This window comes from Ixodes scapularis, unplaced genomic scaffold (genome assembly GCF_016920785.2).
Source record: "Ixodes scapularis isolate PalLabHiFi unplaced genomic scaffold, ASM1692078v2 PGA_scaffold4__175_contigs__length_147842914, whole genome shotgun sequence".
Taxonomy (NCBI): domain Eukaryota; kingdom Metazoa; phylum Arthropoda; class Arachnida; order Ixodida; family Ixodidae; genus Ixodes; species Ixodes scapularis.
The window spans coordinates 102,585,141-102,598,004 of NW_024609879.1; the positions used below are offsets into that span (position 1 = coordinate 102,585,141).

Genomic DNA, 12,864 nt, shown 5'->3' on the forward strand with positions numbered 1-12,864 from the left:
TTGAGGAATCGGAGCTCGATTAGGAAGTTTGAAATATATAAATGACCGGTCGTCTAAGCTGTGTTGAATGGCTCACTTGTTTAGTGCAGTTAACGTGACAACCCCGTCTTGAACGTATAAAATCAACCTTCGCAGTTTCATTATTTGTTCGCCAATTGCTCCCCATATCATGATATGTATCACGGCCACTCGTAAATAGCGTATGTCACACTATCATGTTTGTACCTTCCACCACGGACTTATGACAGCAACAACACTCACCACGGAGCGGACAACAGTCGACAACATAGAATGTGCCAGCATTATTAAACAAACTAGGTGGGCCTCACGGTGATTACTCCACGATGAATCATGCAAGATTAAAGGAATTTTGTTAATAAGGTAATGAAATCACATGCATTTTTGTAGTGTAAGTGTAATTTGAAATGGTTTTCAGTTTTATACTCTAGAATTTTTAATGTTTTCGTATTTTTATGATAATGATCGAAGATTTAGTGCAACGAAGGAAGCTTCTGACTCTCATTAAAGATTTAGCGATCATTTAATAAGTGAAGATATTTTACTTTCAGTGCTTTAGAGCGAATGGTGTTTACTATGTATAGGCGTTATTTTGCGTTGTCGTTGTCGTCGCCTTGTAATGGCTCACTGGCATCCACAAATTGCCCTCACAGCTTTTTTTTTTTTTTTTTTTTTGGCCACGGAGATTACATGTTAAGCTGTGCCGAAAAAAATAAACTTTAAAGTTCGAAACGGACGAAAACATCAGTATGACAAAATATGTAAAATCGTGTTAAATCGACTGCGTGGCGAAAGAAAGAACACAAAAAAACTTAAAATTTGCTCTATGAAGCTTCGTAAGGTAAACACGTTCCGTTGGAGTTGCAAATATATATTCGTAGTTCGACTGAATGTTTCGTACTTTTTACGCTAATATCGCTCTAAATCGGAAGGGATGTTAATGTGTGACTGTGACACAGCTCATTATGTGCTAACAGTTATTTTTTCTTGTAGACCTCACATTTTGGCCATGGGAATCTTTGACATATATTCAGCCCAAGTATAGAAACCTGCTTAGCTTAAGTGGCGAATCTAAATGTCCAAGTTGATTTATTGCAGTGTGTATGATGTCAGTACAACAAAATGTACGGGAGCATTTAGTTTACATAATTTTGTCGCAGCAGATTTGAGAGCACAGTCTTCTTGTGTATAATGAACTCTTGGAATACGTTCTGACATAATACAGCATACAAAATTGTGGCCGAAATTAAAAATACAGCAAGGATCTAACACCAGGGTCCGTTTGCTCGAAGCCGGCTACCTTTAGCCGCGGTAAAAAGTTAACCGCCCTTCCTTACTAGGTACCTACAAGTACCTAGCCAAGTTTTACGAGGGCTGGATGAGTGATAGCTTCGTGTTTTATTATGGGTGGTAGCCAGTGTCGTCTGCTGGTTGCAGCGAATACCTATAAGTGGCATTTCATTTAAGCTAAAAAAAAAACTTCACTTTTTTGTTTTTTGTGGTACAATTATTGTGTAAGGTAAAACTAAATTAACCCTTGTTTGTTTGGCTGTCTGATTTGAAGCCAAGCCTCGTTGAAATTTCCTTCCAAGTTCGAATTAGGACGAATCAGCCCGCATCACTATCTGGTGATGATGTAAATAAAATTGACTGATTGATTGATTGATTGAAGTTTAGTCCTAAAAACGACGAAGAAGGACTGAGCAGTGAAAGGCGGGCAATACACCAGCAGCATGGTTCGCCGGCATGTAAGAACTATATATAACACCATCATAAATTGAAAAACATGTAATTTGGCTCCGGCTCCGGTTACTAAATTACACAATCATCTAGGAGAATTCTGAAAGTGTAATTCTACGCTCCGGGCGCGCTGGCCTTCCCCGTATAAAAGAGTCGAAGTAAATAATTATATTACGCTTTCACAAACGTGCGTGCAAGGCAAAATTTATTTGAGCCTTTTGCTTCAGAACAGTTACTACGGCCATAGCCTCCTCTACACTCACAGAGCCTAGCAGTTCGACGACGAAGCCATGGAATGACCGTCGCAGATTTAGAGCGCGAGGATCTTTTAGCACAGAGCATCAAAGAGCCATTTCTCGGGAAACCTGGACGTCAGTGCACAGCTTCTGGAGCGGCGAGAACCCAAAACACACTTGTTCGCTCGGGAGAAGTGTGTTCAGGCGTCTCGCCGCAGCGGGGCGCCAGTCACGTGGCTCTCCTCTCATCCGTTGTCTGCCGCTCCACCTTTTCCATTTCGGCGGCTTCATCTCGTGGCGATCTGCCAGGCTTTGTCAGTATATAGGAGGCTATGCTACAGCAGACGCTGGCGCGTGCACCGCGAGTAACTACACTCGTAGTACACACTGTATACTCGTAGCATGCACCCTGGTGCTTTGGAAATTTAGCAAAAGTTATAATGAGGCGCTGTCTGTTTCTGCGTGCTATCAATACTCGGCCGATATAGTCAAAGCAATCCCCTATAGTATTACAAAGACGTTGCCATGCCGCCAATCATCGCTTTCATTTAGGCTTAGGAATGAACACTAAGTGATGCGGCAAGGTCATTGCTCACGCTTTGTGATTTAAGTGAGTTAAGGCAAAGCGAAAGCCTCCTGCACCATTCATTGCTGACTAACGCGCCACATATTGCAGCTATTACGACATATTAGCTCCAGAGCGAGCGGCGCTCGCTCGCAGGGGCACCGCCATGTTTCCCCGCCGTCCTTACTCGGGCGGTCAAGTGACCTACAATTTCCCCTCGTAGGGAAATGCGGTTAACTTTTTACCGCGGTTAAAGTTAACCCGTTTCGAGCAAACGGGCCACGTGGTATGGGCCAAAACAAGAACTATTAGGTCCTTCAATAGAAACGCTATCTTAAAAAATACGTCGTAAAATTTCCCGTAAGAAAACTTTCAATAAGCTTAATTAAGCCAGGCTTGAGAGACGCGCATGTCAGATACCCGGGGAAATTTCTCGCACTACAAACCGCAGGCATTTGCTTAAAATTAAGTGACATGTGTTGCAAGGTTCATGTGACAGTCTTTGTTCTTTATCCGAATACAACCGCCGTTTTTTCCACATTTTTATTAGTATTTTGAACCCTATAATAAAACATTTACATCTATGATCCGATAAACATATAAGAAAAGTCAGAGGAATTGATGATAGCTGGATGAACAACTGTATTAATAATGAAAACCTTATGTTTTCATCCTCTACTATGTGTCCGCTACTCCGGTTCGACATTTCTGAAACGCGGAATTTCTTCATATCCTCGAAACCATGGTGCCGTGCAATAATGTTTTTTTCTTTCTCGTCATCGATCTTTGTTTTCTCAACGATGGTGATGTTTTCCAGCTTCACGGTGCGTCGGCAGGGGGATTGGTGTCCGAGTGGGCTAGCGCACACCAGCTGGGAGCACGTGGAGCGAAAGCTCATACTACGGACTCCAGGGATCCTGGATTCAATCCCCATCCCGGCGCGTTTCTTTCTGGATGAGCATCGTACCGGCATGTGGTTGTGCATCACTACTGTGTGGTGCACGTTAAAGGCCCCAGGCTAGCGGTTGTACCGCACTGGCTAAATTGCTCACTTACAGCTGGGAGACCAGACGCCCGCTGAGGCAGACTAACTTCCGGCTGCATAAGCATACACAAAACAATTTGCTTTGCTTGTTGCATCGGCACTCTCTGCAATGAACTGGTAGATGTTTTGTTGAGAGGCAGTTCAATGATGAAACATGTTCTCGTGTTCTTTCATTGATGCAACGGTTTTGTCTATATAGGATATGTACCGCATGACACAGAATAATATTAAAAAAAGGAATGCAACATAGACATTTCAGTATGGAGTGTTGCGGATACATAATAAGAGGAACACGAAAGTTTTTTTTTTTATTATTAATACAATTGTTCGTTTAGCGATCACGGCCACTTCTCACAATTTTCTTGTATGCATGTTCAGCTGGTTCTATTCACAAGAATGGCCCAACTAACTTGGCTCCAACCCGTCGGTCCATAAATAACTCCGAAGAATTAGGGGTGGTGCACATGTTTTATTGAATTAATTACGTGTTCGTAAAAGGAAATATTATTTTCAAGAAGTACCATGCCTTGAAAAGGTACAGGCACGGTGTACTCGCATGATTAATGTCAATAAACATATCAAAATGTGAGTTAGTCCAGTTATCACGGAAACGACAATTAGCTCAGTTCTCGTACAAATTAGAAAATAACTTAGTTCAGGACGGCCCATCTAGTAAATACCTCGGCGGGACCCTAACGAACGATCTTAACTGGAACGCTCATATCGAGCTCATCTCTGCTGAGGCGTCTCGTTGCATCAAGCTACATAAAAAGTAACCTAGAATCTGATTAAAAACAAATACCTCCGACTTGAATAACAATACCAACATTTATCAGACGTTTTATGTCCCGAGTTGGGGCATAAAATGGCACATGAGACGTACATTCGACCCAAACTGGAATATGCTGGGGCCCTATGGAGCCCTCACCCAATTTATTTATCAAACCATCTCGAGGCAGTCCAGAAACATCCGCGGCACGATAACGCGCCTTTCCCCTCCTGCGCTTCGAGACTATCCCCTCCTACCCTTCCCTCCAGCCCCCCCCCCCCCCCCTCCCCCCCCCCCCCCCCCCCCCCCCAGACGATCCTCTTTGGGGCTAAATCACTTGTGTCACGTTTCCCGCATATCAGGCAGCACAACCCATTTTAACTGAAGATAGAGTGAGCAGGCAGGTGAGCTGGTTTATGTTACACATTTTTTGTTCCCTGGCTGAAAATCCTAGGGGCGTGTGCAGTTTCCGAGAGACGGGGGGGGGGGGGGGGGGGGGGGGGGGAGGAGGAGATGGTATATGAACGACTGTGTCAATAAAGTTTAGTAGCTGCGTTTGAGACGTTTTCTGTGTTGTCCCCTTTTTCGTCCGACGTCTCCGGTTTTTCAAATATGCATGTTTTAACCCCTCCCTTTTCCCCCATACTATAGAACACTGGAACCACATCCCCGCACCTCTCCTCACCTCTCCTCACACCAAGGCGGATTCAACCGCCTTTCGCACCGCCCTTCGGTCTCACCTCTGTTTATTCTTAGTGTGACGCTTTACTTGTCTCGTGCTTACTGGTTGTGCCATCTGCTGTAATGTTTCTCTTCCCCCCTGTCACTATGCGTGCAAAACCCAAGCTAATTTGTGTAATTGCCTCCTGCCCGTGGCACTGGCCGCGTTATCCTCCAACACCTCATATTCACTTCTGATGTTGTTACCGCGTTATGCTCTCGCGTATTGTTCCCCCCTTTGTTGGTCGATGGAGTAGGGCGTGTAAACACAGATTCCGCACCGGCACAACCATGATGGGGCAAGGAAAAGAATACACAAAAGAAAAAAAACCGGGACCTCCACCAGACTACACACGTCACAAAGGCCAAGTCACGGCAAGCATAGATCACGTGTTCTGGGAATACTTTAAACGCCGTCGGTTCAGGCAAAATAATTTAAACAAAACTCCTAATGACGAAATATTAACAAGGTGGCCAGAGTGGGTCACCCCGACTAGGGATGCGGGTCACCGCAAAGGAAATCCTCGACTCCCTGCTGGACTTTATCAAGTTAACAGGTCTGTCTTCCTCCATCTAAATTAGCCCCACTGCCCTGTTTCATCCCAGCATCCTCCGACCCAGATGACTAAAGTCAAGAGGGATCGATGTAACTTCTTGTATTAAACATTTATGAATTTATTCATCATTATGTTTCGCTCGGCCCAGTTCAATTTTAATTGCTGCTATGCACATTAGAGACTTACACGTGCCCCAGTTCGTGCGCCATGATGTCGATCAACCTAAATGATCCGGGAATATCTTCAAGTTCGGCGACTCTCTTGGGTCCACAAAGAGCATCCTCGAAGGCTAGTCCTAAGATTTGCGAAACAAAGACGTTACGTAACAATGAAAGCTCATAAATATTTTGTATAGGGGTGTGCGAAAACTGCTTCGAATTGAATAGCGCATTGCAATCCTCAGTCAACATTGCAAAGAGAGCTGGTATATCATGGATTTTTACTGCGCACGGGAGGATGTAAATGTCATGGCGCTTGCTGATTCGAACCACCGCTTGCACAGCCCCGTAAATAATGCGTGGACTGAAAGCAGAATTAATTCCGCTTGACAAAACGGGATGAGTCCAATCGTATTCAATGAGTGACACGCAATTTTTAGAGACTTTTTTAATTTTTAGTTTTCTTTCTGGCGTCAACATGGTCTTTAGAAGTTTTACTATGGAGCAGCCAGTCATAGTACTGCATTTATCTAAACTCTTTGTGATTTTGCTAAAAAATGAAGACGTTCATTTGGTAAGCCTTGAAACAGTCGCATATAATAACCACAGAGAAAATGCCACGTTGTCGTTTCTATTGGTTCTTTTGTGCCTTCTCGTATTTTTTATCATGCCGGCTATTATGCCGGTTTACGAAGATTAAGAGAGGAGGGAAAGGGAAAGCGGCTGTTTACGAAGTGCTTTAGCGTGCTAAAGGAACCCAGAGCCCATCAATACAGGTAAAATACTAAATAAAAAAAGCAGTTCCATTATTTACCAGCTAGAATGTAACTTTTTAAGAGTCCGGACTAAACGTATTTGGTCGGAAGACGTCGCCAACAACTCTATTTGTTTTGCATACTAAAGGAATATATGTTTTTACCTAATAGATCGACCTCACTAAGCGTTCGGTGCATGCCTGACGCCAATATATATATATAGTTTGAATGAGTGAGTGAAAATATGTTTATTGGCACTTTTGTTGAAAAAAATCTGGAGTCAACCCGGAAATCCAGTTTAGATACGGATGACTAGGCGAGACATTGGTGATTTACAAAGTATGGTACAGCTCTGGTCCCGCCGTGAGGGCTAAAGAGGAAGACGGCATTGCACGAGATGGCTCGTATCGTCTCGTGCTCTACATGCGCAGATCTCTAGCGAGGTTGTCGCACGTGCAGAAATACTAAAGTTTCCTCGATGCATTGCGGCAGCGTTAGCGTAGTCAAATTTACTGCCGAGATTGGTCCGTTACCCAAGTACCAAGGAGCATGTGGGGAACGTAGGTACACGGGCCGCACACGTTCGACTTATATATCTATGAAAGATTCGTACTAAATACCCAAAATAAGGCGTTGACGAATGCAAGGCAAGGTGTAATTTGATTTAACATTTTTATTTATAACGTTATACTGCTGCAAACGCATGCGTGTGCAGCGCGTGCAACAACACTCGCAGCATGTTCCTTTATTGGCGCTTGGGTAATCTGGCAAAAGATATGTTATAAGTATGACAGTTCCTTCTAGGGGAACGAGAAATACGGTCTGACGAATTTCAATTACCAAAGTTGTTCGGTTCCTATCTCCGTTAGATGGCTGCAGCATCAAAACTGGCTCGAAATCAAACACTCCAAACGAGCTATGTTTCGAAAAGACTCACTTGATCGCGATGAATTAATAGGTAGCAATAATTAAAGTTAAAAGACATTGCACATCATTGCAAAATTTAACGCCAAATCACAAACCGGAGGATATCTAGAGAATGATCAAGTTATAATATGCGGAAAGTATTCGCGTCTCCAGCTCGACGCTCGCCCTCCCGCGGCGGAAAAGGGAAGCGCTCTAGTGAGGGTCCCCCGATTCTCCTGCTCAGCGGGCACGGCGGAACCGCTCGCGTTCATGGCTCGCGAAATGTCATTTCCGAATGCAAACAACACTCTTCACTGTCCCAACGTAGTGCTGCAGCCGGTATGGGATTGTACCTTACTGGAGAGTTTTAGTAATGCGCATAGAAGCAAACGCAAGCGCTGTGCGTTTGCGTTGGAGTTGCAAATCCCACGTTGTGCGTGCGCCTCATCGCCATGCGCCATCCAAGACCGCAATTTTGGGCTCCGCGCACGCGCAGTGTGGAATACGCAAGCTAATGCAAACAAACAGCACTTGCATTCGCTCGTATACGGAATACTAAAACTCACTACTGCTTCACCGGCTTCCAACGCCAACGAAACGTGCTGCAGTGAGCAGACGTGCAAGCAAGTAGGCGTTCCTTCGAACCGGAAAGGCTGAGATTGGCAAAACGACGGAGCGTAAAAATGGAAGCAACTAAATGTTATAAAAAAATTAATAACTAATTTTTTTTTTTTTTTTGAAGGGGGCGTTTGGTTTGGAAGGATATTGGCGGCGACTTACGTTGTGCCGATTGTCAAAAGTCGTGACTTTGATAGAAAAATATATTTTATTTAATATTAATGTAATTTTACATGGATTTGTCACATTAGCTAAAATGCTTTAATTGACTTTGGACTATTTTTATTTTATTAATGGTAATTTAAAATGCTGCTATTGGCACCAGTGACGATAATTAGCAAGCTTTTGGTTGTCATATTTGTTCGCGCGTTTGAAATTAGATCATACGCAACGCTTGAAAAAAATTACGTATTACAATATCTGAATTTTAATATTATTATTAATACCAATTGCGGCAATGTAGGCCCCCAATTAACGCCAAGATCACGAAAATAGGCCATTTAACCATAATAGTCTTTCCAGAAAGGTATAATTTGTTTTCTTTTTAACATACGAAAAACTCTGACACCGTTTTTAAGATCGAAAAAACAGTCAAACACTGGATGTAATATAAAGTCCTATGCGTCACGCGTTGCTATAAAACACACAAACACACACACACACACTTCAGCTGTCTGGCTCAGATGCCGTCTTTAGGTTGTTGCAGTGAGAACAGCGTTTATTAATTTATACGGTTTGTGGACATACTGTAAAAATTAGAATTATTCTCTTATTCTTGTGCTGGGAATAATGTTAAACCAATTAATCATCTAAATACCCAAAAGCTCAATAAAAGGCCCGCAGTTCATTATTTCCCATGGTAATTAAATGAGCAAGAAAATGCAGCGAGAACGCACAAATATCAGCTTGGATTGAAACATATATAGTATGTCACAAAATTAATTTTCGGCAAACAACTTCTTTAACTAAATATTTACGATGTGACACACATATTGAGGTATGAAGGAACCCGAAATTAAAACCGATACCGAGAAATTAAATCGAAAATAGAGATAAGTTTCGGTTTCGCTCCAGAATTAAAACGCGCATCCTTGCGTAAATATTACGCTAAACACCGTTCTTGTTTTCAGGGTAAAGTGGTGACCTGAGCCCATAACACCGTAGCCTCCTCGTATTACCAGAAATAATTTGTGACGCTCAGTGAAGCCAGAACACTAGACAAGCTCAACAGCGGCACGCATCTCCGACCCTCACTATAACCGCCATTTTGAAAAATGAGTGGCGCCACCTATAGTTAGTTGGAGTCGCGAATAGCCGTCGCTGACAGTAAACTAGATATAGGAAAAACACACTTAATACTTACCATGCATTCTCGGTTCAAGTACACCTCTTTTCAGCGATGCGATGTCCAAACTGTGATTATATAACAGGCGTATAATTACTTTTTGGTATATGATAGACCAGTTTACATTTACTTTTCATGATAGTCATTATCTGCATCTTGATACAAAAATGCCAATGCACGTTGAGTAGAAAAAAAAATTGCAAACAATACAGATAAAGTTTGCAATAAATACAAATAAAATTATGTAAAATATTAAAATTCTGGTCGAAACTTGGATCGCGTATATCAACCCTACTCTACGCTGGGGAATGCATGACGTCACAAAGCAAATAATGGCATCGCTATAAACTGATATTGTCATGGATGAAGGTGACGAGACGATGAAAAATTAACTGAAAAGAAAGGTTTAATCGGCGAACTTGTGCCAGAAACAAAAAGACCGAATTATCGTCCCCGAAGTTCTTTTTGTAAAGCACGCCTTGTCGGACGGCGAAGCTTGCCACGGCTCGTGTGAAGAGAGAGGAAAGTCTACTTCCTTTTCCTTCCATATGGTCGATCAGTGCCCGCAGCTCAGGGCCGGTTCGTTGGAGTGCCGCCATACTGTCGACCTCGACTGCACGAAGAAAACCTGTTCTTGTCGTCGTCGTTGTCGTCGTAGCCGGTAGAAGCTGACACGACGGGGTTTCTTGACAGACAGCCCGCGTCTCTGTGTTGAGGCTGGACTTGTACACTACGGACATGGCAAATTCTTTCAGTCGTAGGCTCCATTGGACAAGGCGTCCTGGCGGGTCCTCCAGGTTCGCGAGCCAGCAAAGCGAGTAGTAGTCTGTGACCACTCTGAACGGACTTTCGTACAAGTAGGGTTTAATGGACAGGTCTCCCGGTCCACGATTGGTGTATTTATCAATGCACATATAATGTTCCAGGGTCCGTTGTAAAACATCCCAAAAGAAGACAGCGTCCCAGCAATTCAGGAACGCATGCTCATTAGCCTCAGGCTGTCGACACAACAAACAGTTGACACCCCAAGGAACGTACATGCCCCGCTCCTGAAGCCTTACCTTCACTGGCAAGGTGTCGGTGTGTAAACGGAAGAAAAACGTTTTTACCGCTGGCGGCACACACATTTTCTTAACACAGGTCAGTACGTCCTGTCCAGGACCTGCCACATACGGCAGTCGGTAAAGTGGCACCGGAAAAAGTACGTCAAGAAGGTCGCGAGTCAATCTTTTTCGCACAACAGCAGAAAACGCGAGCCGCCGGCGCTGGCGGAAGAATAAAAATATACCGCCGCCGCTTGTATCTCGCGCGGTTTTTTGTTTATTTTGGCTCATATTTACCCTCCCTGGCCGTAACCTTACCTGCCGCTTTTACAGTATAAAGGGGCGGCCAATTGGACTCCAGCTGAAAGTCCCTGCAGTCAGTTTCTGCGAGTGAAGTTAGGCTTTTGTGCTTGAAGCGATACGGATTTCTCCACCATTAGGGCAGGGACGTTAGCTACTTGCTTGTCCCCATGGAGCTGGTCACGTGACAAAAAAATCCCTCTTGGCCGCAGCCGTGGCCGCGTCCGCAAGATGAGCAAACCGGCCCAGGTGCCACCGATTTCTCTGCAACACACCCCGCGGAGTTTCGACAATGTAGGAGCGTGGGCGTTGCGCTAGGCTAAGCACTTGGGCAGTGCGCTGTGCTTCGGTCACCGACACATCTTCGCTAGGTGAAATTTCCTTGAGCTCAAGCACTCCGTGACGACGGTTGAAGTCGGAAGTTTGGCATCGCTTCGCCGCGCTGTCCCGCTCCAGGAAGACCTGTGTCTTCGGCCATGCTGGCTGGAGCTTCTCTGCAGCCTTGGGTACTTAAGCCCGCAGCTGTCGACCCATTAGCAGCTGATCAGGGCTGAAACCCAAGATGCCTGGTGTATCTCTATAGACGAGAAGTAACGAAAACGGATCGTCGCCTTTAACAAAGAAATTCCTCACCGTCCGCACTGTACGCTCCACTTCTCCGTTTGACTGCGGAAATCCCGGACTGATAACGACGTGCTTAAATCCGTAGTCTTCCACGAATATGGGGAAGTCGTGAGAGGACAACTTAGGTCTGTTGGCACTTCGAAGTACCTCCGGGATCCAGAGATCACGGCTTGACTTGACGTGCTTCGCAGTGTCATTGCTTCTGGATAACGTGAGTGATAGTCCACTAACAGTAGAAAATCTTGACCGTTCAAGTGGAATAAATCGACTTACACCTATTGCCAAGGTAGCTTTGTTGGAGGCGACGTCATGAGAGTTTCATCCAGCTGTAGCCTCGTAGATGCGCAGCGCTCGCACTTCTCGGCCATGGTTTCGATTTAATCGCTGATACTAGGCCACAACACCGAGTCTCAAGCCCGTGCCTTGCATCGGTTCACTACTTGGTGTCCCTCGTGAATGGCCTGCGGAACCTCAGGTCGCAGCGATGTAGAAATCACGAGACGTCCTCCTTTGAGAAGCACACCGTCACAAACGGCTAGTTCTCTGCGGTAGCTCCAGTACTTCGTCAGGAGACATGGAAGCTTGGTCGCAGAACTTTGCCAGTGCTGTACACTCGCCATCTGTTAACTGTCGACGGAACATTTCGAGACTGACGGGCGCACCTTCTTGAATTGCGGGAATCACGCTCTGGACGTACAGCTCTATAGCTGTCGCAGGTTGAAGGAGCTGCCCGGCCCAACGGCGCTTGAGACACGGTGTCGGCCGTTGCCAGGAGCATCCCAGGAACGTAAAAGATCTGGTACTGACACCGCATAAACTTGATCCTCAGTCGCTGAACTCGTGGAGGAAGAAGGTTCATGTTTTTCAAGCAACGCAGTCAAGGGTTGGTGATCGGTTTCCATGTTAAACCGCAGTCCCCGGACGTACTCATCGAATCGACGCACGGTTCATGTTACTGCCAAAGTCTCATTTTCGGTCTGGTTGTACCTCTGCTCGGTTGCTGTGAGTGACCGCGAGGCAAAGACCACCACCCGACGCTCGCCTGACGGTTGATCCTGGAGCAGAATTGCCCCGAGACCGAAGGAGCTGGACTAAGGAGACACTGTGATCGTGCGCTCCGGATTGTGGCAAGCCACACAAATGTCTGAAGAGAGCATAGTCTTCCACTTTAGGAAGGCAGCCTGCTGGCTTGGTTCCCCAGAACCACGCACTCTTCTTACTCAGCACTTCTCGAATAGGTGCTGTGACGTCAGACAGATGTGGCGAAAACCTGCTCACGTGGTTGACCATGCCTAACTGTCTGCGGACACCTACGACGTCCACCGGTGGTTCCATGTGATGTACAGCCTCCACATTCTCAGGGTCTGGCAAAATACCATTCTGGCTGACGACCGCGCCAAAACACTTTGCACTGGTGACGCCAAACTTAGACTTGGAACTGTTCAGAGTCAGACCTACCTTCTTT

At 45.1% G+C, this 12,864-nt stretch overlaps 1 protein-coding gene across 1 annotated transcript in view; it reads right to left on the reverse strand.

Moving 5' to 3' along the window:
- LOC115328226 (venom metalloproteinase antarease-like TtrivMP_A) overlaps positions 1–12,864 on the reverse strand; it is a 57,059-nt gene that overhangs the window by 15,245 nt on the left and 28,950 nt on the right. Inside the window, exons 9-10 of the mRNA XM_029989438.2 lie at positions 9,451–9,500; positions 5,837–5,945 (exon numbers count right to left, since the gene is read on the reverse strand). Of these exons, the coding sequence (XP_029845298.2) occupies positions 5,837–5,945; positions 9,451–9,500 (159 nt within the window). The remainder of the gene's footprint in view (positions 1–5,836; positions 5,946–9,450; positions 9,501–12,864) is intronic.